At 36.6% G+C, this 27,452-nt stretch overlaps 2 protein-coding genes and 1 pseudogene across 2 annotated transcripts; all 3 read left to right on the forward strand.

Moving 5' to 3' along the window:
* The first annotated feature begins 1,026 nt into the window (after positions 1 to 1,026).
* On the forward strand, positions 1,027 to 2,366 carry LOC125477951 (glutathione S-transferase-like). The gene is made up of 3 exons (XM_048585488.1): positions 1,027 to 1,246; positions 1,320 to 1,368; positions 1,723 to 2,366. Exons 1-3 carry the CDS (start codon positions 1,097 to 1,099, stop codon positions 2,160 to 2,162), a joined length of 639 nt encoding a protein of 212 aa, XP_048441445.1. The 5' UTR covers positions 1,027 to 1,096; the 3' UTR covers positions 2,163 to 2,366.
* Positions 2,367 to 23,668: 21,302 nt separating this feature from the next.
* Positions 23,669 to 25,021, forward strand: LOC125477983 (glutathione S-transferase-like). The gene is made up of 3 exons (XM_048585562.1): positions 23,669 to 23,890; positions 23,964 to 24,012; positions 24,369 to 25,021. The coding sequence occupies exons 1-3, from the start codon at positions 23,741 to 23,743 to the stop codon at positions 24,809 to 24,811; spliced, it is 642 nt and encodes a 213-aa protein (XP_048441519.1). The 5' UTR covers positions 23,669 to 23,740; the 3' UTR covers positions 24,812 to 25,021.
* Positions 25,022 to 25,452: 431 nt separating this feature from the next.
* On the forward strand, positions 25,453 to 26,818 carry LOC125477984 (annotated as a pseudogene).
* Positions 26,819 to 27,452: the final 634 nt, after the last annotated feature.

Raw genomic sequence — 27,452 nt, forward strand, 5'->3', positions numbered from 1 at the left:
TCTGAATCCAGATATCAAGTTCTTGGAAGCACTGCTACAAACTTGCTTTTTCAGAAAGCCGTATTTTGACTGGCATTTGCTTGTTCTGAAAGTCGTATTGTTACATCCTTTTCTAAATTAAGATAACTTGACCGTAGTTAGTGACATGGGTGCATATGAAAGCCCCTTGGAACTTTTGCCCTTGACCGTAGTTAGTGACATGGGTGCATATGTAAGCGGAACTTTTGCCCTTGAATGAAAAATATAAAGATGTGATATTCAAACATTTCTTTTTATTTTTTCTATATTTTTTTGGTTTTCGATCGTCAAATTAAATGAATTGAAGAAGATTAATGGACATAAATTAATAAGAGGTATACGAAAAGTAAAAAAAAAAATGTAAATAGCACACCTCAAAATATAACCATGTTAAATTTTACATTTTATCTAATTGAATAAATTAAACACAAATAATGAATAAAAAATATATTATTCTTGAAGAGCCAACCCAAATGACATATGAGCTTACGTCAAAAGCCCTTTTTTTTTTTTTTTTCAGAAAAGCCAATCCAAATTACATATGAGTTTTTACCCTATATTTAGTGAAAAATATAACCATCCTAAATTTTACACTTCATCGAATTGAATAAATTATACACAAATAACAATAAAAAATATTGTTCTGGAAGAGCCAGCCCAAATTGCGTATGAGCTTATGTCAAAAGCTACTTTTTTCCAAAGAGCCAACCCAAATTACGTATGAGCTTTTACCCAATATTTAATGAAAAATATAACCAATAGCGTTCTAAATTTCATGCTTCATCAAATTGAACAAATTAAACATAAATAATGAATAAAAAATAGAGAATTATTTTTAGCGTTTCAAACTTTCCATATTAGAAAAATAAAATGAGATTTTTAAAGGGCCAATAACACTTTAAAAAAAATATTATTCTTGAAGAGCCAACCCAAAGCTTACGCCACCAGCCACTTTTTTCGGAAGCAGTTGGTCACCTCGATGGTCATTGGCTTATAAATACTAGGCCATATCCGGATCCAAATCACAACACATCTGTTCCTCAGTTGCTCAAACTTACTTTTCACTTCCTCCAGAGTCATGGCTGCCATCAGGGTCCACGGAAACGTTTTCTCGGCCTGTACAATGCGAGTTTTTGCTGCTCTCTATGAGAAAGACGTCAAATTCGAGCTTGTTCCAATCGACTTGGGAGCTGGTGAACACAAAAAGGAGCCCTTCATTTCCCTCAATGTAAGTATATGATTACTATGAGAACATGAAGAACAAAACTAAATCTCACATTTCTTTTCTTCATTTGATGCAGCCATTTGGTCAAATTCCAGCTTTCGAACACGGAGATATTAAGCTCTTTGGTAAGTTGTGTTTAGCTCTCTCACTCGTGATAAACTTATCTGTAAATCGGATGCTGTTGTGACAGTATCCAAATCAATCAATCACTGTCACATTCGAAGCATATTTGAATTTGTTTATTTAAGATAAAATTGTATTTAGTTCATTCACATTGAGAAAAATTTACCTATAACCGAAATGCGGGGTATCACAAACCCGTAGAGGACATTCATTTGAAAAAAAGTGAAAATACGTTGTCCGTTCTTGATTGGCTTGGAATTTGGCATCAGTTGTAGTCGTGACATCAAATTCACACACAACGTACATGAATATGAATTTGTGCATATAAGTTAAGCTGTGCACCTTCTGATGTGCAGAATCAAGGGCAATTACACAATACATTGCCCACGAGTATGCTGACAAGGGAACCCCGCTGGTGACCCGAGACAAGAAGATGGCAATTATAGCATTGGGGTGTGAGGTGGAGAGCCAAAAGTTCGACCCGGCGGCCTCAAAACTGACCTTTGAGCTAGTTATAAAGCCTATGCTTAAAATGACCACAGATGCGGCGGTTGTGGAGGAATATGAAACCAAGTTGGCTGTGGTTCTGGATGTATATGAGATTCGTCTGTCTCAGTCGAAATACGTGGCAGGCGAAAGCTTCACTTTGGCTGATCTTCACCACCTTCCCACCATACATTACTTGATGGGAACACAATCGAAGAAGCTGTTCGAGTCCCGCCCCCATGTTAAAGCATGGGTAGCGGATATCACAGCAAGGCCAGCTTGGAAAAAAGTCATTGCCCTGCAAAAGTGAAACAAGTACTAAAGATTTCTGTTGCTGCTGCTTACACAGAGTCATATATCTACAATAATAACATGTGTGTTAGTTTTCAAACGTTCGTTTGATTTTCTGTTTCCCCGAAGTAGTTGGAGGACGAGACTCTGCTACTGCTGCTGTTGTATGCTGTTGGAAGACTATAAATAAATTTAAAACGAGATGTGTACCTTTTATGCGGAAGCTTGAATCTCAACATGCTCCTACAAACACACATTGAGAAATGATTTCATTTCATTCATTGAATTATAATTAGTTACACGTGTATTTATATAAACTAGATTTACACAGGTAAAGAAAATAGTTACAATGGTAACTATTCTAACAACTAACCAACTTTTACTAAAGCTAACTTTTACTTTTACTAGATTCTTTTACAACAATAACTTGCTCTTCACACCCCCTCAAGCTGAACGAAAAAGGTTGAAGTGAAAACTTGGATCTAAGTTGGAGAAATCTTGGTCTTACAGAGATTTAGTGTGAATGTCCGCTAGTTGATCCACACTATATACAAATTGAACAGTAAGAAGCTTAGCCAAAACAAGCTCTCGGATGTAATGATAATCGATTTCAACATTCTTTGTTCGAGTGTGAAAAACCGGATTTGAAGTTAAGGCAATAGCAGAAACATTGTCACACCAAATTTGTGGCAAGGAGGACAATTTGAATCCAATATCAGTAAAGAGTTGACATATCCAAGTAATTTCAGCAGTGGTATGTGCAAGTGATTGGTACTCAGCTTTAGTAGAGGATCTTGCAACTGTGTGTTGTTTCTTTGCACTCCAACTAACAATGTAAGGACCAAGAAAGATGCAAAAACCACCCGTGGATCGTCTATCCCAAGAACAGCCTGCCTAGTCAGCATCTGAAAAGGCTTTGAGAAGTAGGGGTGATGTAGTTTTGGGAAACCATGATCCATAACCAGGTGTCCCTTTTAGATACCTGAGTATGCGTTTCATTGCTTGAAGATGAGGTTTTCTGGGAGAGTGCATGAATTGGCACACCAAGTTAACAGCAAAAGACAAATCAGGTTGGGTCCATGTAAGGTATTGTAGGGCTCCAACAATGGATCGATAGTCCTCTGGATTTGATAACAAAGAACCTGTGTGATCAAGCTTGGCTGAACTAAGTAGAGTTGCACATGGCTTTGCCCCATCCATTTTGGTTCGCTTGAGAAGGTCTAGTATGTATTTGGATTGATGAATGAAAGCTTTTGAGGTTGATATCTGAACTTCCAGACCAAGAAAGTAATGAAGATCTCCGAGATCCTTGACTGGAAATTGAAAACTCAACTGAGAAATGATGTTGTTGCAAACACTAGAAGAAAGTCATGTCACTATGATCTCATCCACATAAACAAGAACCAAAACCAAAGTAGGTTTGTGCAGCACAAAAAGACTATGATCAGAGTGTGAAGCTTTAAATCCCATGGAGAAAAGTGCAGATTGAAGTTTTTCATACCAAGCACAAGGTGCTTGCTTTAAGCCATATAAGGATTTCTTCAAGTGACAAACATGAGTGGGATTATCTTGATCAATGAACCCGGGTGGCTAAGCCATATATACATTCTCTTTCAAATAACCATGTGGAAATGCATTACTTACATCCAACTGGTGTAAAAACCAATTTGATTGTATTGCAAGAGTGATAATTATTCTTATAGTCACATGTTTAGCAACCGGGCTAAAAGTATTACTATAATCAATGCCCTCTTGTTGATTGTAACATTTAGCAACTAGCTGAGCCTTGTATCGATCCATAGAGCCATCTGGTTTCCTCTTAATCCGGAAAACCTATTTACATCCAACCAAATTATGAGTGGAGGTAGAGGGAACAAGCTGCCAAGTGCCTATATTTTGAAAAGCATTAAATCCATCCTACATTGTAGCCCTCCAGTGAGGATGTTTTGAAGCTTGAAGATATGTAGTAGGAATAAACTCAATGTCTAAAAGAGATGGCACATGATGTTTTGTGGCAGTAAATGCCTTAGGTTTGTATATCCCTGACTTGGAGCGTGTTTGCATCGGGTGAACAGATGAAACAAGAGGTACATGATGTGGTTTAGGGTTTAGAGAATGAAGGACTTGTATATGAGAAGAGTGAGGTGAGGAAGGTTGAGTAGGTGCAGTACAAGATGCAGGAGAAGAAACTGGTTCAAGTTGAGTAGGTGAGGAAGGTATGGGTGTTGGAACAAGGGGATTGGTAGGATTAGGAGAATAAAGATTGGGGAATGTAAGGTAAAAAGGTGAGTAAATTTCTGTGGTATTTGGAATGGAGGATTTAAGAAGATGTGGATCATGAAAGGGAAAAGTTTGTTCATCAAAATGGACATGTCTAGATAGATAAACCCGATGAGTGAAGGGATCTAGACATCTATAACCCTTGTGAGCTAAACTATAGCCAATGAAAACACACATCTTGCTCTTAGGTTCTAATTTGGAGTTGGTGTATGGTTTTAGCCAGGGAAAACATTGACATCCAAAGACCCGAAGGGAATTGTGATTTGGAACTTTTCTGAAAAAAATTGTTCCCAAGGAGAAGACTTGTTGACTGGAGGTAGGTGATTGATAAGATACACTGTAGTAAGAAAAGCTTCAACCCAGAATTTATGAGGAACCTGTGATGCAATGAGAAGAGTTCGAGCAGTCTCAACAATATGTTTGTGCTTTCTTTCAGCACAACCGTTTTGTTGAAAAGTGTAAGGACAACTTAATTACTGCTGAATGCCATGTAAAGACAGATGATGCTTGAATTGAGAACTGATAAACACACCCCCTGAGTCTGATCTTAAAGTGCCAATTTTATGTCCAGAAAGATTCTTAACAAGATCTTGGAATTGCACAAAAATGTGAAATACTTCTGATTTATGTTTGAGATGATACAACCAAGTATATTTGGTAAAATCATCTACAAATATGACATAAAATCGATAGCCACTAACAGAGCATACTGGAGCTGGCCCCCAAACATCCGCACGAACTAATTCTAGAGATCGAGAAGTAGTACAGAGAGATTCTTGAAATGGTAACTTGCCACATTTGCCTAAAACACAATTTGAGCAGAAAAATTGGTGAACAGTATTAGAAATAGGCAGTGTAGATTTTGATAGTAGTGATCGAAAAGTCTTGAACGTTGGATGACCCAAACGTTGATGCCAAACATGAGAGGATGTCCTTATTGCAGAATGAGCATGAACCTTCGTTGCAATAGAAGAAGAAGCATAAAATGGATAGAGACCACAGCTGACATGAGCTCTAAAAAGCATCCTCCCCGTAGTAAGATCCTTGACATTGAAGTCAAAGGGATTGAGTGTTAATGAACACCAATTGTCACGCAAAAACATATTGGCAGAAAGAAGATCATGCTTCAATTGTGGAACATGTAACACATTCTTTAATTGAAAATTTGCAGAACGTGTTTTAAGTAAAGTAGAACCAGTATGGAGAATTGGCAAACCTTGGCCATATCCAATATAGACTTTATCTGGACCAATATAGGGCTGCGGATTCTAAAGATTTTGAATATTGTTGGTCATTTGAGAGCTTGCTCCGGAATCAAGTAGCCATGGTGGAGGAGAAGAAGTGGTAGAAGATGCATATATTGCAAGTTTAGCTGGCGGAACACGTCTTTGAAAATTTAGATTCATACGGTTGGAACAATCAATAGCAAGATGTCCAATGTCTTCACAAATTTGACATGAAGAGACTGTAGAGTTGAAAGATCTGAAGCCACAATTTCCACCTCGATTGGTTGAGGTATTATTGAATCGATTGTAACAATTACGATTGTTGTAGCTTCTCTGAGAGTTGTTTATCTGAAAATTACCTCGATTATTGCTATTGTAAGAATTCTGAGAAGCATTAGACTGAGCATTGTACGCTTGAGGCTGTTAAGGTGTAGAAAGCAAAGGAGGAGCATTTGAAGCTGCTGGAATAAAGGTAAATGCCTGATACGGTTCAAAGGAACCTTAAATTTTCTTTTGGCGAGCAAGAGCTATTTCTTTGTTGAGAAGAAATCCATGTAGATCATCAATAGTAGTATTAGTAAGATGAAATTGAATTGAATCCATGAAGGAATCATATTCATCAGGCAAGCCATTAAGAATGAGGTGAAGGAGATCTGAATCATCAACTGGTGCACCGGCAACAGCGAGAGCATCAGAAATTTCGTTGATGCGTTACAAATATTTAGAGATTACGAAAGTTCCTTTCGACATCAATTGCAAATTCGATCTCAACTGTTGAATGTGAGAATGCGAGACTCCACCAAATCGCTTCTCAAGATTTTGCCAAAGTTCATGCGCTGATTGAACACCAACAGTAAAGGGAATCAAATCCTCAGAGAGAGTGGAATTGATCCAAATGACGATGTTTTGATCCTTTTCATACCAAATCTCAAAGGCTGGATTTGGAATTGAGGACAAATTTCCAGAAATATCAACAAGAAATTGAGGCGGTGGCGGTTCAGATCCATCAACAATGCCAGTGAACTTGTAGCAGCGGAAGATCGGCTCGAACAGAGAACGCCAAACAAGGTAATTATGACGCTTAAGTTTTGTTTGAATCATGCTCCCAATGTTTTGGACCCTCGTGGAGTTGATTGAAGCTTGAAAATAGGAGTTAGGGTTTGTGTTCATCAGAGAAGAATTGAGATTGGGAGGCAACGAAGAAGAAGGATTTGCGATCACCGGAGAAGAAGCAGCATGTGCGGCCACTGGAGATGAAGAATTAGAAGAATTTGCTGCCATTGATGAACAAGATTGAAGGTTTGTAGACGGAAGCTATGGTGTTTGGTAGGTAGGAAAATAAGCAAGAAAATAGCTAAAGAGGATCGAAGTCGGTGGACTTCGGTGAGAGATACTATATTGTGAAATGATTTCATTTCATTCATTGAATTATAATTAGTTACACTAGGGTATTTATATAAACTAGACTTACACAGGTAAAGAAAATAGTTACAGTGGTAACTATTCTAACAACTAACCAACTTTTACTAAAGCTAACTTTTACTTTTACTAGATTCTTTTACAACATTAACTTGCTCATCAACGCGAACAATTGCTCTGACTCTCGGTGCACGTCTAGAACCTCGCAAGTCGTTTGGTTGGTTACGGTATGTCGAGTTGCCCCTTGGTTTTCGCCTCCCAAGACCTAGAGCCGAAAGTGATAGCTCTAAAGACCTAACTAAAATATTTTATCTGTGGAAAAACTTGTGTTTTTTGTGTTTTCTTTCTTCCCCAAAGCCTCCTTATATAGTGGTTGGGAAGAGTGTACAAAGACTTAAAAACCTATGAAAATCCCAAGTATATTCTAATATGAATATCTCTTGATTTTCATCTAATTATCACATAGATAATTAGGAGGTTAACATCCTCATGTGGGTGGAATATCTTTTGATATTTATTTATCCCATAAGATAAATCCTACATATGCCTTTGAGATTATTCTTGCATTTTCATTACGAAGATTGATGCCTTTTGGTGTTTGAAGTTTGTGATCCACCAAACCAGTAATTTGTGTTAGAAATATATGGTAATATAATTAAAACACAAACGAAGGAGTAGGCCGACCTGATTCACATGGCAACCATGGAAGTCGGACAAGACTAACCTAACTGTAACAAGAAGAGCCTTCAAGTCACCCAGAACCGGAAAGGTACCAACTAGTGATAGTCCTATTGCCTTAAAGACAAAAAGCATCTTCAACATCCATAGCATAGACTATAGAGCTTGTTCATAAAAAGGGAAGTCTCATCCTCTCCATCTATCACTCCCACGCTAGCCATAACGACACCATCTCCTCCAGATATCAAGTATCCCAGCTAAGCAAATCAATCATTGGCTTTTACATAATCTCGAATTGTTCATTTGTATATATAGCTGCTGCTAATTACATGTTTTCATTTATTACTTTTCGTGTAAAATCACTTCTAGACTAGTATGTAATCTTGTATTATTCCTTGTAAAGAAATCAATGAAAGCTATTCAGCCAGACTCAAAACATTATAGATCATCCCCACGTAGCTCTCTACTGGCCTAGAAATGGTGCTGAAGCTGCATGGATTTCCTGTGTCGCCCTGCACAGTCTGTCTTCACGAAAAAAATGTTGATTTCGAGTTTGTCTCCATCGACATTTTGGGCTCGAAAACAAGCAGCCTTCTTTCTTGCCAAGAACGTAAATTTCATCACCCATAAGTTACCAAAAGTTTAACATTATATTTGGATGAATGAAATAAACTTGAAAATTGGATAAAAGTCAGAATTTGTAAATTGACATGCATCAACTCCCTTATTTGAATTCATAAATATAGATATTGAATTTCTGGATGGAAAAAAACTTAGAATTTGGGACCTTTAATTCTCAAATTTAAATTCCATGTAAATAGGTGTTATTTCTCAATTTTTATGATTAAGAGTTTAAAAACAACAAAGTCCATATTCATTTTCATTGTTCGCTTAAGTTAACCAAACAAGAAAATTCATAAATTCTAGAAAATAAAATCCCGTTATTTTAAAATTCTTTAGTAATCCTAAATTTCTTCATCCAAACATAGTGTGAATCTTTAATTTTGTATGTATAAGCTAATTGCTTTGGTTGTAGCATTTTTTTTAGGATATTTCTCTCCCCATCACATGTTGCCCTTTGGCCAGATTCCAGCGTTTGAAGATGGTGACATCACACTTTTGGGTAAGCTTCTCAAATCCTGCATTGGATATTCACTAATTTGACAATACTTATATATTTTAATTGGCTTTCATTTGTAACACCAAAATCAAGGGCGTATCGTTCATCAGACCATGTGCCCGTATACTCCTCAACAGAATGGGGTTGCCAAACACGAAAATAGACACTTGTTAGAGATGGTTTGTGCTTCGCTCATTGAAGCACATCTGCCTCTACATTATTGGGGTGAAGCATTTACGGTCTATGGCCTATCTTATTAATCGTCTTCCTTCTTGTACCATCAACTTCCATACGCCATTCAGGCTCTCATGTCTCAAACAAGCTATCCACCGACTCCAAATCTTCTCACGCGGATCTTCGAGTGTGTCGTTTTTGTTCACCTTCATCCTCCTCAACGGAGTAATAAACTTAAGCCTTGAGCCCTCCGTTGTGTGTTTTTGGGTTATGCTACTACCCAGAAAGGATATCGTTGTTATCATCCTCCGAGTAAGAAAATGTTTATCACTCAGGATGTGATTTTCCATGAACATGACATGTTTATTGGATCCTCCGCGTCCTCACTTTAGGGGGAGTACAGAGATGGTGAAGTTCTGACCTGAGATAGTGACGTTCTGACCTTTGATTACTTTCCTGTGGCTAGAAATGAGCTGCACAAAGAGCAGCCTTTGCAGTTTTCACGGTTGGAGTCCACGGAGTAACCTTTGCAGTCCATATAGCAGCAGCGCACGTTTGGTGATCAGCAGGCCAACAGACAATGGCCCAGGCCCACTAAACCGCAGCCAACAATTCAAGAGGAGCATCAGCCACGGGTCTCACGGGTTTTGGGCTTGAAAGTGAACTGCAGCCTACTATTTTTAATCGGGGTTGGCATTTAAAATTGAAAACCGAAACCGAAACACAAACCAAATCGAACGGTTTGGTTTTACGATGTTGAAACGGTTTCGATTTTGAAATCGAACCGCAACATAAAAAACAGTTTAGTTTCAGTTTTGGCTTTTGAAAACCACATCGAAACTGAACCGCACCGCAAATATTAATAAACATTTAATTAAATGTCTATATTAGATTTTATGTTTTAATTGGTTGTTTGTTAGAATCCATACACTTAGTATAGATTCAACCACACTAGAATATCATCATTCATCACTTTCTTTCGTTTGTTTACTTTAAGGACCTTTGTTATTTTATGCCATCACACCACACACACACATATATGTACAAGGGTGGACTAATCTTGTTATCAAGAGTCGAACAATGATCTAATGAAGTCCACTCATTTGAAGCATGATATCATATATTCTAGTATGAAAGTTTCGCTCACCTTTAATGAATTCAAAGTTATTCAACTTGTTTTATGTTATACCTTGTACGGGAAACATGTTTTAACATCACAACTGCATGCAACATGCTAATTGTTTACATAACAAATGTTTTTTACCTATTGTTACTAGGAATTGCTTATTAATATGTTAAATTGCAAATTGTACATTTTTTCTTAAAAATCAAACCGAAACCATTTGAAACTGCACCGAACGGAACTGCAAAAAATTTCGATTTCGGTTTTGGTTTCACTCAAAACCGCACTGAACCAAACCGTGCCCACCCCTAATTTTTAATGGAACCGAGCAACAACAGCCCACTAGTTTTCAATGGAACTGAGCAGCAATTTTCACAGGATCCTTCTCTAGATGTTATATCAGGTCAAAGCATAAACTCGTCTTCTATTAATTCTCATAACCAATCGTCTTCTACACCAAATGCACCTCCACTTTGTCGCCTTCCAGAGCGTATTAACCGAGGTATTCCCAAACCCACTTATGAGGCAAATCCTAAGTGTAAACACAAGTATTCCGTGAGTGAACCAAATTCGAATTCAAGAGTGAGATATCCATTAAACAATTATGTGTCTACCTATCACCTGTTAGAATCAAATAAGTCATTTGTATATCAATTATCTACTTATCTATTCCTAACAGTGTGCAGAAGATCTTAGCAGATTCCCGTTGGAAAGATGCAATGAACGAGGAATTGAGATCGTTGAAGAAGAATACTACTTGGGAAATAACCGACTTACCAACTGGAAAGAAATCTGTGGGATGCAAATGGGTCTATACAGTAAAATACAAAGCAAATGGAACGGTGGATCGCTTTAAAGCAAGATTGGTGGCAAAGGGGTATACATAGAAATATAGCATTGACTATACTGATACATTTGCACTAGTGTCGAAGATCAATACAGTCCGTGTTCCACTATCCATAGCAGCAAACCTAGATTGGCCTTTGCAACAGTTCGACGTAAAAAATGCATTCCTCCATGGAGATATAACCAATGAGATTTACATGGACCTTCCACCAGGGTGTAATGATCCGGATATACAGAAACAAAAGGTATGTAAGCTCAAGAAATCATTGTATGGGTTGAAGCAATCTCCAAGATCCTGGTTTGGTAGATTTACCAAGTCCATGAGAACATTCGGTTATAGGCAAAGTAATTGGGATCACACGTTATTCCTAAAATGTCAGAACGGAAAGGTTACAACTCTCATTGTATATGTAGATGACATGGTGGTTACTGGTAACGACCCAGTAGAGCAAGCAGCCTTGAAAAAGTATTTGTCTTCAGAATTCGAAATGAAAGATCTGGGTTCTTTAAAATATTTCATTGGGGATTAAAGTGTCGAGATGCAAGTCCGGAATATTTCTATCACAAAGGAAGTATGTTCTTAACCTTGTAGAAGAAACCGGCATGTCGGCGTGTAAACCGGTAGCTACTCTGTTGGCCGAAGGAATGAAGTTGGGTATCAATCAGAACCAAGTACCGGTTGAAAAAGGGAGGTACCAAAGGTTAGTAGGAAGATTAATGTACTTGGCCCATACTAGGCCGGATCTTGCTCATGCATTAAGTGTAGTTAGTCAATATATGTATAATCCCGGAGAACAACACATGAGTGCTGTTATGAGAATATTGAGTTACTTGAAAGGAAGCCCTGGTAAAGGAATTTTGTTTCGAAAAAATGGACATTTCAGAATTGAGTGCTATACAGATGCTGACTAGGCAGGATTGACGGATGATAGGAGCTCGACATCCGGGCATTTCACCTTTGTTGGGGGAAATCTAGTAATGTGGAGAAGCAAAAAGCAGAATGTCATAGCAAGGTCAAGCGCAAAAGCCGAATTTAGAGGTATGACACTTGGTATTTGTGAAATCTTAAGGCTTAAGTTTCTATTACAAGACTTGGGGGTCAAACATGGTCAGCTGATTAAGTTATTTTGTGACAATAAAGTTGCTCGTGATATTGCTCATAATCCAGTGCAACATGATAGGACCAAGCATGTAGAGGTTGACAAGTTCTTTATTAAAGAGAAGCTGGAAAGCAAAGTAATTGAGGTTCCTGTAATAGGAACTGAAGACCAAGTAGCAAATATTCTCACTAAGGCGGTTTCTAGTGACAAGTTCTCGAGGTTTCTAGACAAGTTGGGCATATATAATATCTATGCACCAACTTGAGGAGGAGTGTTGACTTGTATTAGGATTCCTACAATTGTGGGATTCCTACCATATTTGGTTTCCTAGTTTAGGATGTAATTATTTTTTCTTGTATTATGATAGGATTGTATATGATTGTATATATACCTTTGAATGAGATGAATGCAATATCATTGGAAAAGCATTCATGAGGGTCAGCTGACCCTCTGAACTCTTGTGAATCTCAATAGATAACTTGGGTGTTGCCCTTTTGAAGATTGGAATTGTCATTCACACATTCGACAAAATCGGCAATTTATCGGTCAAAACAGAATCCAAAGTCTGAAAATCGGAAAAGATTTCCCTTATATTTCGCTGAGATCACGTCAGTTATTGGGTTGCAGTCTTGCAGAGTATGAGGCCTTGTGCGATTTGAAGAGGACAACCTGAAACCCTATTTTTCTATTTTGTGAACGACGTCGTCTTGTATTATTTTGATATGTGGCATAATCTGTTGAGTCTAGGATCCTATTGGCACAATGAGTGCAATTACTTTCTTTTTTATGTAGACTGAATAATAATATTCATCCTTTTTGTAATAAAATTTCAACAAATAATATACACTATGTTTTTTTAGTTGCTTGACTTCATATTTTGTAGCTCCATTTCAATTTGTGTTGATAAATTGATGAAAGTTTTTATCTAGATTATTGAATGAGTTGAGTTTTGTGTGAGGAGTTGGTTTGTATGAGTTTATAATCATGTGTATTTGCTAATTACATTGGCTTTGGTTATACTTGTTGCTATTGCTTCAGCCTTCAATGAAGAATGCATTTTTCACTATGAATACTTTGAAAAGTCCATTGTGATATCAAATGGAAGATCAGTTGTTGAGAGATAACATAGTGGCTTATATCGAGAGCAATGCTTTTTCTTCCATTGATAATGAAGGATAATTGTAACTTGTATTGTTATTTGTTGTATAAATTACGAATGGTGGAAACATAGTTTAATTTTTAAGGTGATATGCCTCAGAAATATTTATGAATTTTTACATGTGACCCTCCAAATATTTTTTCTTGAATCCGCCACTGCCCTTTGGTCTTCGTTGGTCAACGATCGTCCTCACGTGAAGGTATGATGGGAGGAAATTTCAGCTAGGCCTGCCTCGATCAAAGTGGCTGATGGCATAAAAATTATTGGTGAACTTGAAAGCAACACAAATGTAATTTAGCAATTTCCTTGAATTATAAGCCTTCTAGTTCTTGCTAATGTTTTTCTGCCATTTAGTTTTGTCAATTTTAAGGTTATTTTCGTCCACTTGTACTATATATATATATATATGTGTGTGTGTGTGTGTGTGTGCGCGCGCCGTGTGTGTGGTGTGTGTGTTTGAATTTGTTCTATACGTGTTAATTTTCACTTAAATTTCTTTTCATAACTCAATTACATCTCAAAATTTCAAGTATTTATGTGAACAGTGAATGTCACACAATCTTCTAAACTTAAATTTCAAAACTTAAAATGTATTCATAGTTGATAAGAGCATATTTAGGCGACTTAGTTAGCTTGTTTTCTTACATTTATGTTGTTAGTTCTTAGTTATTTTAGTATTTTAAGCTATTTTCGTGTGTTTGTAGGTCCACATGGTTAAAGTGGCAAGAAAGTGCATTTTGGGTGTATTTTGGAGCAGTTTTGGGCATTAAATGGATTGCACATGCTTGGAGCAATGTGGATGGACGAAATTGAAGACCAAAGGAGGCTAGGAATCTGCTAAGGAGATGGAAGAAATTAATTCAAGACTTTGAAGAAAAGGAATCAACTACAAAGAAGGAAACATGAGTCAAACTTCCTTATTTTGACTTAGTCAATCCTAATCTTTTCCTACTTATTTCCCAGCTGCAAGGAGAGGTTCCTAATCAATTTAGGACACTTAAACATAAGTTTTAGAAGCATTAATCCTAGCCAAAGAAGGGTGATGCACTTCCCTTTCCTTTTTCCCTTCCTTGTCGTGCAAGGCAACATCTTTCCATTTCCTATTTCCTATTTTATGTCCTTGCCGCAGGGTTCTTTCCTTTTTCCTCTTGGGATTCTGATTTGTTACCCTTTTCTTGGAGGATTTGGAGTCTTAAAACCTTCCCAGATTAATTAATTAATGCCTTAACCTTTCTCCCTTTATATATACACAATCTGCCACACAAAAAGTTCTCTCCATTCATTTAGCCATCATCCGCCCCTACCACCATCCAACCTATCCATCCATCACCATAATTCATACCCAAACACCCTTGTGCTGCATCAAAGAAGGAGAAAGAAGAGAGGAGAAGCCTTGGACGTTTTGGCCATTCAAGCTTGGATTGTTGGAGCGTTTCTAGGTGTAATCTATCTTAGTTTTTAATGTTTAATTTATATTCTCTTTGTTTTGCTATAAACATGAGGAGCTAAACTTGTTTTAGCTAGAGGAGACTTTGAAACCATGATTATATTTGCAATATGAATTGATTACTTTCAGTTGTGCTTTCATAAATCGTGAATGCAATTTACTCAACTGTTTGATTAAGAACTTATTCTTGTGTGTTGATTAAGGATGCATACTTAGTTTGCATGCATGAATTTGATGCTAGAATATAAGGGAGTTTCACATAATCGTTATGAACTTATATTCATAAGTAGTGGAGGTCGCTTATAAATGATCGCGTTAAGTACATTCATGGCATAAGTATCATGATGTCATAGTTACGAATGCCTTGTCAATGCTTATGATTTTCACGAAGCTTAATGATCTTTGCTTGTGTCTCTATTATGCAGTTCATGTAGGGAACTTAGGAAGAATAATTTGGTTGCCGATGCGTTGTCCATCCAATTCAATGACTTAAGGAAAATTTGAGGGTTAATTAGTGATGTCACAGTTAATCTGGGGTGTTGAGGTTCATGGTTTATTGGAAAAGCAACTGGAAATCAATTTGTATGCAAGTGTGTCATGTGTGGAGAAGGACCCTCTAGCTAGCTTATCACCCATCAATTCACCCAAATTCGTATCCCTTTTACTTAGTTTCTGAATTTGCTTGTTGTTAGTTTAAATTCGTCAAAACCCCAATCCCCTTTACTTTGTTGTGTCAAATTAGTTAGAATCTATCATAATTTGTGTTTTTAAGTGTTTCGAGTCAAGTTAAAGTTAGAATTCGTCCAAATCATCCTTTAGAGTATAGTTTGAGTCTTTTTGATTGTTTTGTGCTGTTTTGAGTCATATAAGCCTAGTTAAGAGTCTTTGAGTTTAGTTAAGTGTTTTTAAACCTAGTTTTGTATTTTTGAGTCAGTTTAGAGTAGATTAACAATCCCTCATAATCCCCGGCCTAGAACGATCCCTACTTACATCTTTACTACAATTGTCAATAAGACGGTTTAATTTGAGTGCTATTATTTATCACATCAATAGTTGTTACTAGTACAAAAAACACTTTGCGTGACGCAGATCTTTCGTTGCACAAAATAAAAAAACGTTGCCTAAAAATTAGCCCAACGAAACCTTCATCGCACCAAGGCAGTGAAAGCGAGGTTTGCGCGACGGATAACCTACGTCGTGCAAACCCTTTTTTTTTTTTTTTATAATTTATGGAAAAAATATTTTTTACTTAATTTTGAATAAATATTGTAATTAAATTCTAAACAATAATTATAAAATGTATGAAAATGTATTACAAGATGTCTGAACAAAAAAGAAAAATTTACAACAAGTAGTCTTCTAGGTTTGATACATCAGGCTACTGGGTATCGACTGGCGAAGTGGCTGGGAGGTCGAAGGTGGAGCAAGATCAGGTGTTGGCATCGAGATTTAGAGGTCGGACATCTGTAAGACACGTACAATAATACTCATATGCTCGTCCTGGGCCCTCATCTACTCGCCCTGGGCCGCAAGCTGACCTTTTAGGGTTGTCACTTTCTCCTTCAAGGCATTGACCTCTCATGTGGTTGATCTGGAAGAGGAGTAGATGCTGATAATGCGGGAGGCACATTGGTCACACTCTGACGACGAGTCATCAACTGCGACATCTATACACTTTTTGAACCATAAAAATATAACATTAGAAACTAATCCTTTCTTGTATTTGAAACTAATCAATTAGCAGCCAAAGTAATATCATATCCTTTCTTGCATTTGTTCACATATATACAAAGCAGCATTGCAAAGGTAGAAACAATACTAGATGCACAGAAAAGTAAGAAATGTTATTTAGCATGAAAAGTAATTAGATTCAAATGCAGTTGCACCATCCTAAAATTCCTTTTAAAAACCATTTGCAATGCATGGCTTTAAACGTCAATACCTCTCAACCACATATATCTACACCTACATGTCAAACCCTCTTAAGTGCCCCCTTGATAGTTGAAGAAATGTTCAGGAATCGGTCGTTGTTCACTAGTAATGTTCGAAGCAAGAAATATGAGAAAGCAGAGCACTAGCAATTTGGAGGGAAATACAACTCAGAGAAGACCAAGTAATAATAAATTAGAGCAATTGAAAACATGAGGACTCCAAGATGTACCAAACTTTTGGATGGGAAAGTATAACTTTGCAACACAAATATCCTTGTGGTAAAGCAAAACCTCTTTATTCTAAACATGAGCTACCATGTGATAAAACGTTAGAAATGAGCCATTTCTTACTTAGACTCCAATAAATTTCCAACCTTTTTTGAATGTTTTTTCTTTCCAATGGATTTATTCTTGGCATAGTAGAAGCTTTCATGTTATGGATTCTCATTCAGCAGCAAATGTCGTGCTTAATGTATATTTAAGTGTCATTGTCTTTTGCTTTGCATTTATATAATTGAGTAGGTAATTAGGTACAGTAACTTATGAACTTTATATAGGATAACGTGGGGGTGAAAATGGCAAAGAGATTTAAGAGAATGGTTCTTGTTTCAACTTTGGTATATAAATCTAATGCATAAATCTTACTGAAGGCCACCTAAGTATTTCATTTGCTCTTATTTGAAAAGTGGGGCTAAGCTTTCTTTTGTTCACTTGCATGTTATGCATGCACTTATGCAGTCAGCAATTTTATGTTACATATGTCGATCACTTTTACCTAGTAAAGTCGTTATATTTGCTATGATTTCACTATGTTGTTAAAAGAAAAAAAAATCTTCAATTTAATCATGGAGTACATAAAAGTGAGGCAAATATATTTCCTGGTTGATTCCGTGTGTATCATGCATATATATATAGACCAATCATGAAACTACATCGAGTCTTCTTAGTGTGTAAGGTAAGTTTTAAGGAACCCGTGTTCAGTAATTTTGCCCATTTTACTGTTTATAGAATCAAAGAACACAACCCTTAACTGGTTGTCTGAATCCCACAAAGCAAAATAGATACATGTCAGTACACGCAAAGATTTCATAATGCTAAGTCCTCATACAAGTGATTCAAGTAAAAAACTTAAAAGATTAACACTGCAAAAATCAATCAAAGCAAAAATCGTATAACCATTCAATTAGCGTTGCTAAAGTTTGTCATATAACCGTTCAATTCACATTATCAAAGTTTATGTAACATTATTCATCTATTTATTCAATAACCACTAAATGAAAAATGTGGTCAATGCAACATAGAGTACAAGTAAGTACTTCTCTTCATTGTTTGACTAGTTAGTCTATAATTTGAGGGATTTTCAGTGTGCTCATGACACACCCGGCCCTAATATTCACCAAACATCAGGGTAGGCACATGATGGCCGACACCTGAAGGTGATGAAGCCATATTTGGATGCATGAGAACTAAGAACAATTTACTGACATAAATCAAACGTATAAATTTAAATACAATGCTTATGCAATTGAGGAACGTGTTAAGCGCATACAACTAATATGAGACACTAAAAAGGAATAATATAAAATTGAATGAACAAAAAGATGGGTCCTACATCGAGAGGACTCGAAGATGCCGATGCGAGAGTGCCTTGACGTCGGGATTGTACACCTCGATTCTAAGTCCTAAGGGGGCGCAAAACAAAATATGAGTGGACCAAGTTGATATATAAGTAGTAATAAAACAATTATTCCATAACGTACTAACCCCCAGGTTTAGAAAACTCATATAGCATAATAAGTAATAGGTTTTTCCAAAAACCCTATCCTGCCATAAAACCTTCATAAAACATATATTGTATATATGTTGCTTAGTAGTAGTAGCACAAGGCATATATATATATATATATATATGTATTTTAATAACTTCATTCGCCCAAAGGCAGTACATCTCCCAGCTGAAGCCACCAACCCACGCCCGGCCAAAGCCATTTCCTATATCTCCCGTCTGTAGGCATCAATCCAAATGCCCGGCCGTAACCAATATAAATATCTTCCGCTCGTAGGCCATCATTCGCCCACATCCACCTGAAGGCATATATATAGTATCAATTGCCCGTAGGTAGGACATACGCCCGTAGGAAGGACATATGCCCGTACGCAGAACATACGAATAACCACTAAGTAAGTACATAAAGACATTAACATAATATTTCTAATATATATATATATAGGGTAAATTACACTTTACCACCTCAAGTTTGGGGTCAACATCTTTAAAATATTTCACTTTCATACCTCAAGTACTATTGTATTTCAATATAATACATTTGTTACATTTTCCATCCATTGGTTCGTTAAGAACTAACGTGGCTGCCATATTTGTGCCACGTGGCTAAACACTTAATAAAAAATTTAAATATTAAAATAATTATTTAAAGAAAAGTTATAAAAATTAAAATAAAAAAAAAAAAAAAAAAAAAGACCAGATCTCCTCCCCATAATCCTCACATGTGCCCACCCTCCCGCCCCCCATCACCCACCCTTCCCCCATCCCCCATCACCCGTAACCATTTCCCTCCCCACTGCGCTTCTATCTCTGATGAAAACCTCCCCATCGCGGTGAGCTTGTGGTTGGGGTTAGCAGTGAAGAGGGTGAAGTCCCAAGTGGCGATGAGCTCAAAGCCTGTGGCGTTGAGTGGGGAGACGGTGGCTGATTCAACCTGGAACTTGGGGAGTTAAGAGGGGAAGGTGAGTCAGGAAATGAAGAAGATGATAGACATGATGGTGAAGACGGCGATGGCAACCATCATGATGCGGCAGATGATGGTAGGTTTGCGCCTGAAGGGCTCATTGGGCTATGGATTGTAGGAGGGAGGTGGTGGGCCCGTGGGTTGTAAGTACTGGGGGAAGAGCTCAGTGAGGAGGTTCTCATCGGAGATGGAGGTGCAGTGGGGAGGGAAGTGGTTGCGGGATGATGGGAGATAAGGAAGGGGTAGGTGATGGAGGGGTGGGATGGTGGGCACAGATGGGGATTCTGGGGAAGGGTATCTGGTTAATTTTTTTTTTTAATACTTTTCTTTAAATTAATTTTTTAATTTTTTTTATTAAGTGTTTAGCCACGTGGCACAAATGTGGTAGCCACGTCAGTAGCAGCTACATTAGCTCTTAACGGATCAATGGATGGAAAATCTAACGGATGTATTATATTAAAATAAAATAGTACTTGAGGTATGAAAGTGAAATGTTTTAAAGATATTGTAAGGAATTGAAATTGACTTCAAACCTAAGTTGGTAAAATGTCATATCGTATAACCTATTCGTAGTATATAGTCATCAATCATATATACTACAAAGAATGTAAAATCGATATAGCATGAAACTAATTTACTCATAAAACGTGGTCATAAAATCATGTTTTTCATGTATGCATTTCTAATAGTAAAATATACATTTTAGAAAGGGTCAACTCACAGATACTTCGTCGTCGAAGAGCCATGCAAACTAGCAAAGATGGAAACGCTACAATAAATGCACCTAAGCACATAAGGGACTCAATTAATAAAACTTTACTATAATGATTGAATTTGGGAAAACGGACGTCGGAAACGAATTCAAAACGTCGAATTACCTAAGAGGAGTCCTGAGCAAATTTCGTAAAAGTAAAAGTCAACACAGAGAATATTCCAAAGAATATTCTAGAGGATATTCTAGAGAATATTCCCTAATGGAATATTCCATCATCTAGATCTAGGTTGGGCCCATGTTAAGAGGTTGGGCCTGGAGCTGGGTTTAAGGCTGGGTTATAATGGGTTTGGGCTTGGTAACCGGCCCAAAGCTTTAGGCTAGAAGACCTGGGTATTCGGGTTTAGGTCAGGTTGACCCGGTTTCAACGAGGACGAAGGCTGGAGCTTCCCGAGCTCTGTTCAACTCAATTCTCCACCCTAGCATGCGATCTACCCACCAAAATGAAGACCACCAAGAGTAGATTAGATTTTACCCTTTTCAAGTCCAGGCGTGGCTGGGAATTGGCTCGAAGCCGTCAGACTCGCTAGAAAGGGTTAGGTAGCCTATGTGCTTCCCAGAGAAGAAAGGATGGAGAGAAAGCCATTGCGGTAGTGATGCAGTCGTCGTTGATTTGTGGGTGGGTGTGGTGTGTATGTTGGTCCTCGGGGAGAGGGAGAAGAGGTTAGTGCGAGAGAGAGAAAAAGGGAATGAAAAATATAAAAGGTGTGGCCGCTACTACTAATGGCTAGGGTTTTGTTGATTTCTAATTCCACAAAAGACTATAGATTTCAAACTTTATAAATAGTTTAGTCTTACAATCATAACAAAAGAAAACCTATTGCCAAGTTGCTTTTAGTGAACTTTTCGAGCTAGAGCGCATGGGTTTGAAGTTGAACCCTCATGCCTCTAGGATTTTGGAGAATTTTGATAATTTTTATGATTTTATAATTAAAATATTATAAAAAAATAATTAAATATATATGTATCGGTTCAATTCGATTTTTTTCAATCCGATTATTTTTAGTTTTCAATTTTTCAAACCCACCCCTACTCTTCCGCTTTCTGCTCGCTCCCTTTTGCTCTGTCTTCTCCTCCTTCTTGTCTTGCTCTTCTCATTTCACTTTTCTTCTGCTTTCTTTTTAGTCTGTCTCTTCTGTTTTCTTCTCCTTCTTCCGTGTATTGACTTTTGAACCCTCATGCCTCTAGGATTTTGGAGAATTTTGATAATTTTTATGATTTTATAATTAAAATATTATAAAAAAATAATTAAATATATATGTATCGGTTCAATTCGATTTTTTTCAATCCGATTGTTTTTAGTTTTCAGTTTTTCAAACTCACCCCTACTCCTCCGCTTTCTGCTCGCTCCCTTTTGCTCTGTCTTCTCCTCCTTCTTGTCTTGCTCTCCTCATTTCACTTTTCTTCTGCTTTCTTTTTAGTCTGTCTCTTCTGTTTTCTTCTCCTTCTTCCGTGTATTGACTTTCAACCAAAAAGTAATAATTGCCAAGTTTTTTCTCCAGCCACTTTCAACAACCCCCTTCTTTTTCTTTTTTTATTTTTCTTTCTTTTCTTCTTGTTTTTATTCTTTTCTTTTTTCTACACCAGAAACCTTTCTTCTAAGGGAAAATTAGAATGCCCTACATCTTTTTTATAGTTGTTAAATTAAACATTCATCTCTTTTAAAGATTTGATTAAAGTGCTTTGATCAATTGCCACCTTTATAATTTTCTATTTATTTAATTTTCATGTCGTTAATTTAAATGCATTTATATAGAAGCATAAGGTAGTCTAGCAACTAATTGCCTATAATATAGGAACTTAATTTTGTCAATCACCTTCTGCGCATTAAATGACATTTTTTAATAAAATAAAATAAAATTTTAATTAACTAATTCCTCATTACCTTATTATTAGTATTTAAAAAAAAATCTCTTTCTATTTAAAATGTCTCAATAAAAAGTCTTCAATACATATTTTTTGACGTATAGATATATAAAAAATATACTTAAAACTTATGTTTTGTATCGGCTTTTGGTACGCTTAGATTTCAAATGTACCGAGAAACCAAATGTATCAAAAATTCAAATGTACCATAAAATCAAATGTACCCATTGTTATGTAACCCTTTTGGTACGTTTAGATTTCAAATGTATAGAGAAACCAAATATACCATAAAACCAAATGTGCCCATTGTTAGGTAACCCATTTGGTACGTAGATTCCAAATATACCAAAAGACCAAATAAACAAAAAATTACAAATGTACCACAAAACCAAATGTCTCTATCAGATAACCCTTTTGGTACATTTATATTCCAAATGTACTGAGAAATACAAAAAATCAAATTCATTATAAAACTAAATGTGTCCATATTATAGGTAACTATACGTAGCTATATAATAAAACAAATCTTCATTATCTGTTGGGTCTTCTACATAATGAAATTTGACAAATTTTTTTTATAAATATTCTACTATATTCAGAAGAAAAAAAGAGTAAAATTATAACAAACAATAAAAAAATGCATAGAGATGGATAATAAACGCATATATATATAGGGATAAGAGGAAAAGAAAAAAAAACGAAATGTCCAGGAAAAGTCGTGAAAAACTAAAATTCTAAACAAAATTGAACTTATGTGAAAAATTGAAATTAGGAAAATGTTTGATTAAATTTTCAAAAGAAGTGTATGTTTAGTCTAAAAAATTAAAAAACGAGGCGTCTATATCAAAACGCCCCTTCCTCCAAACTTTTATTTATTTTTTATTATTTTTTCATTATTTTTTCTTTTCTTTTTCCACACCAGAACCTTTCCTCCGACTTTTCTTTTCTTTTTCTTTTTCTTTTTTAATTATTTTTTCTTTTCCTTTTTCCGCACCAGAAACCTTGCCCGTTCATTTTTTCACCCTTTGACCTTTCTTCTACCTTTCTTTCACCTTTTGTCGTTTTGACGGTTTTTTTATTCGCATTCCTTCTTTTTCAGTTAGAGATCGAAAAGGACGGAAAAAGAATGGGAATGCTGAACAACACAAACAAAAGAGGGGCATACACGTAATTTAACTGTGCAACAAAGAAAAGAAAGCTGAAAATTGAAGCGCAGATTCGTCATTTTAATAAACAGTATTCTCGCTCACATGATGTAACCAAATTTCACACTTCATCTAATTGAATAAATTAAAAAGAAGATGTAACCAAATTTCACACTTCATCTAATTGAATAAATTAAAAAGAAAATTAATGAAATGATCTGAAAACTTTGAGTTTTAACGATAAGGACAAAATAAAAGGTAAAGTGAATAATACCAAGATTGACTTTTTAATGTAAAAATATGATTTTTCGTTAAAATAAACAGTAACATAAACTTTTCGTTAAAATTCTCTAAATTAAACCCAATAACGAATAAAAAAATATATTATTCTTGAACCCAAAATATGTAGGTGCTTGCGCCAAAAGCTACTTTTTCAGAAGCAGGTGGTCCTTCTCCTCGATAGTCATTGGCTTATAAATACTAGGCCGTATCCGGATCCAAATCACAACACATCTGTTTCTCAGTTGCTCAAACTTCTTACTTTTTCACTTCCTCCAGAGTCATGGCTGCCATCAAGGTCCACGGAAGCGTTATCTCAACCGCTGCAATGCGAGTTTTTGCTACTCTCTACGAGAAAGACATCGAATTCGAGCTTGTTCCAATCGACTTGGGTGCTGGTGAACACAAAAAGGAGCCCTTCATTTCCCTCAATGTAAGTATATGATTACTATAAGAACATGAAGAACAAAACTAAATCTCACATTTCTTTTCTTCATTTGATGCAGCCATTTGGTCAAGTTCCAGCTTTCGAAGACGGAGATCTTAAGCTCTTTGGTAAGTCCGTGTTTAGCTCGCTCACTCGTGATAAACCTATCTGTAAATCGGATGCAGTTGTGACGGTATCCAAATCAATCAATTACTGTCACACTCGGAGCATATATGAATTTGTTTATATAAGATAAAATTGTATTTAGTTCATTCACATCGAGAAAATTTACCTATAACTGGGATGCGGGGTATCACAAACCCGTAGAGGACATTCATGTGAAAAAAAGTTAAAATACGTTGTCCGTTCTTGATTGGCTTGGAATATGGCATCGCAGTTGTAGTCGTGACATCAAATTCACACACAACGTACATGAATATGAATTTGTGCATATAAGTTAAGCTGTGCACCTTCTGATGTGCAGAATCAAGGGCAATTACACAATACATTGCCCACGAGTATGCTGACAAGGGAACCCCGCTGGTGATCCGAGACACTAAGAAGATGGCAATTATATCATTGGGGTGTGAGGTGGAGGGCCAAAAGTTCGACCCGGCGGCCTCAAAACTGATCCTTGAGCTAGTTAAAAAGCCTATGCTTAAAATGACTACAGATGCGGCAGTTGTGGAGGAATATGAAGCCAAGTTGGCTGTGGTTCTGGATGTATATGAGATTCGTCTGGCTCAGTCGAAGTACTTGGCAGGCGAAAGCTTCACTTTGGCTGATCTTCACCACCTTCCCACCATACATTACTTGATGGGAACACGATCGAAGAAGCTGTTCGAGTCCCGGCCCCATGTTAGCGCATGGGTAGCGGATATCACAGCAAGGCCAGCTTGGAACAAAGTCATTGCCCTGCAAAAGTGAAACAAGTACTAAAGATTGCTGCTGCTGCTTACTCAACAGAGTGGCATATCTACAATAATAACATGTACCTTAGTTATCAAACGTTCGTTTGATTTTCTGTTTCCCCGAAATAATTGGAGGACAAGACGTCTCTGCTACTGCTGCTGTTGTATGCCCTTGAGATTATTCTTCCATTTTCATTACAAAGATCGATGCCCTTTGGTGTTTGAAGTTTGTGATCCACCAAACCAGTAATTTGTGTTAGAAATATGTCGTAATATAATTAAAACACAAACGAAGGAGTGGGCTAACCTGATTCACATGGCAACCATGGAAGTCGGACAAGACTAACCTAACTGTAACAAGAAGAGCCTTCCAGTCACCTAGAACCGGAAGTTTACCAATTAGTAAGTCCTATTGCCTTAAAGACAAAGAGCATCTTCAACATCCATAGCATAGACTATAGAGCTTGTTCATAAAAGGGAAGTCTCATCCTCTCCATCCATCACTCCCACGCCAGCCATGACGACACCATCTCCTCCAGATATCAAGCATCCCAGCTAGGCAAATCAACCGTTGACTTATACATAATCTCTAATTGTTCATTTGTATATATAGCTTCTGCTAATTACATATTTTCATTTATTACTTTTCGCGTAAAGTCACTCCTAGACTAGTTATAATCTTGTATTATTCCTTGTAAAGAAATCAATGAAAGCTATTCAGCCAGACTCAAAACATTATAGATCATCCCCACTTTGCTCTCTACTGGCCTGGAAATGGTGCTGAAGCTGCATGGATTTCCTGTGTCGCCCTGCACAGCTCGCGTAGAGGTATGTCTACGAAAAAAAGTTGATTTTGAGTTTGTCCCCATCGACATTTTGGGCCTCGAAAACAAGCAGCCTCCTTTCTCGCCAAGAACGTAAATTTCATCGCCTATAAGTTACCAAAAACTTCACATTGTATTTGGACTAGAGAAATAAACTTGAAAATTGGATAAAAGTCAGAATTTATAAATTGGCATACACCAACTCCCTTGTTTGAATTCAGAAACATAGAAATATAGAATTTTTAGATGGAAAGAAACTTAAAATTTGGGACCTCCAATTCCCAAGTTTAAATTTCATGTAAATAGGTGTTATTTCCCAATTTCTATGATTGAGGGTTTGAAAATAACAAATTTCGTATTCATTTCCATTATTCTTTTAGGTTTACCAAATAAGAAAATTCACAAATTCTAGAAAATAAAATCTTGTCATTTCAATTTCCGCGTCATTTTAATATTCTTTAATAATCTTAAATTTCTTCGTACAAACATAATGGGAATCTTCAATTTTGTATGTATAAGCTAATTGCTTTGGGTGTAGCAATTTTTTTATGATATCTCTCTCCCCATCACATGTTGCCCTTTGGCCAGATTCCAGCGTTTGAAGATGGTGACATCACACTTTTTGGTAAGCCTCTCAAATCCTGCATTGGATATTCACTAATTTGACAAAACTTATATATTTTAATTTGCTTTCATTTGTAACACCAGAATCAAGGGCAATTACAGGATATGTAGCGGAAAAATTCAAGGAAACCGGATACGATCTCATTACGTACGAAAACTCAAAAGAAGCTGCATTCGTCAAGGTATGGACTGAAGTGGAATCCCAACATTACCACCCTGCAATCTGTCCTTTGAGTTCTTTGCGAAGCCTACGCTGGGAAGTAAACCGGATCAAGCACTCATCAACGGGAGTTTAGAGAAGCTAGAGAAGGTGCTCGACGTGTATGAGAGAATGCTGAGCAGCAACAAACATGTTGAATACTAAAATAGAAAGGAACGAAGTTACCTGAAAAATATAGAAGTCTTGAGTAGTGAATGATTCTTGGGATGAGTCGCGGACTAAGTCGCTCTCTTTAAGACATTTCGCGGCTCTGCCCAAAAGTGTGCAAGCAGTTCACAAACACCATGTCGTCCCCAGGATAAAACAGCCCATAACCTTCTTTTGATAAAGTTCTTCCTTGCACAGTGGAAGAACCTTCGAACTCGCACCCTCTCAATATGTTGCTTACCAAAACTATATATCAGAACATATAATGTTTTTTTTCAAAAAAAATATATATATTTTTTCATTGATTCTAAGGACTACTATATATACTATAGAAGAAAAAGACGTTGAGAATTTGAGAGATTAATGAGGGCTTGAAAGCAGGACAAAACGGAAAAAAGCAAAACATAAAGTAATTGCAAATAAAAGGTCAAAACGGTTTGAATATTTATTAACATAAATATTAGTCAAAACGTAAAGCAATTTCAAAATGAAAAAGACAAAACGGTTTAAACATGCTTAATAACCTGATCTTCTTCTCTATATAGAAAAGGAATCCCACGTTTCATATTTAAGAGGAGATAACTCCTTATCTAATTGATAAGGCCAAAATAAATTGGCTGTTATGTATATAATATTGGTAATTAAGCAAAACACAAATATATATATATATATATATATTTAAACATTTAAATAAAAACATATTTACTCCAACAATCCCCCACTTGTTTTTGTTTAAAAATTGTAAATCAAGCAACATATCATAAAGCTATGCATAAGTAAAGATGTTTCTCAACTTGAACCTGTACATAGTGTTAGTGATCCAGATTATACTAGAGCAACTT

This window comes from the organism of the source record quoted next, unplaced genomic scaffold (genome assembly GCF_019419815.1).
Source record: "Pyrus x bretschneideri cultivar Hongxiangsu unplaced genomic scaffold, Pyrus_bretschneideri_v1 Contig23, whole genome shotgun sequence".
In the NCBI taxonomy this organism is placed as follows: domain Eukaryota; kingdom Viridiplantae; phylum Streptophyta; class Magnoliopsida; order Rosales; family Rosaceae; genus Pyrus; species Pyrus x bretschneideri.

Coding starts and splice junctions, on each gene's coding strand:
- LOC125477951 (XM_048585488.1), top strand. CDS start 1,097: ATGGCTGCCATCAGGGTCCACGGAAACGTTTTCTCGGCCTGTACAATG. Junction 1,247..1,319: donor AGCCCTTCATTTCCCTCAAT/GTAAGTATATGA, acceptor CATTTGATGCAG/CCATTTGGTCAAATTCCAGC. Junction 1,369..1,722: donor CGGAGATATTAAGCTCTTTG/GTAAGTTGTGTT, acceptor TCTGATGTGCAG/AATCAAGGGCAATTACACAA.
- LOC125477983 (XM_048585562.1), top strand. CDS start 23,741: ATGGCTGCCATCAAGGTCCACGGAAGCGTTATCTCAACCGCTGCAATG. Junction 23,891..23,963: donor AGCCCTTCATTTCCCTCAAT/GTAAGTATATGA, acceptor CATTTGATGCAG/CCATTTGGTCAAGTTCCAGC. Junction 24,013..24,368: donor CGGAGATCTTAAGCTCTTTG/GTAAGTCCGTGT, acceptor TCTGATGTGCAG/AATCAAGGGCAATTACACAA.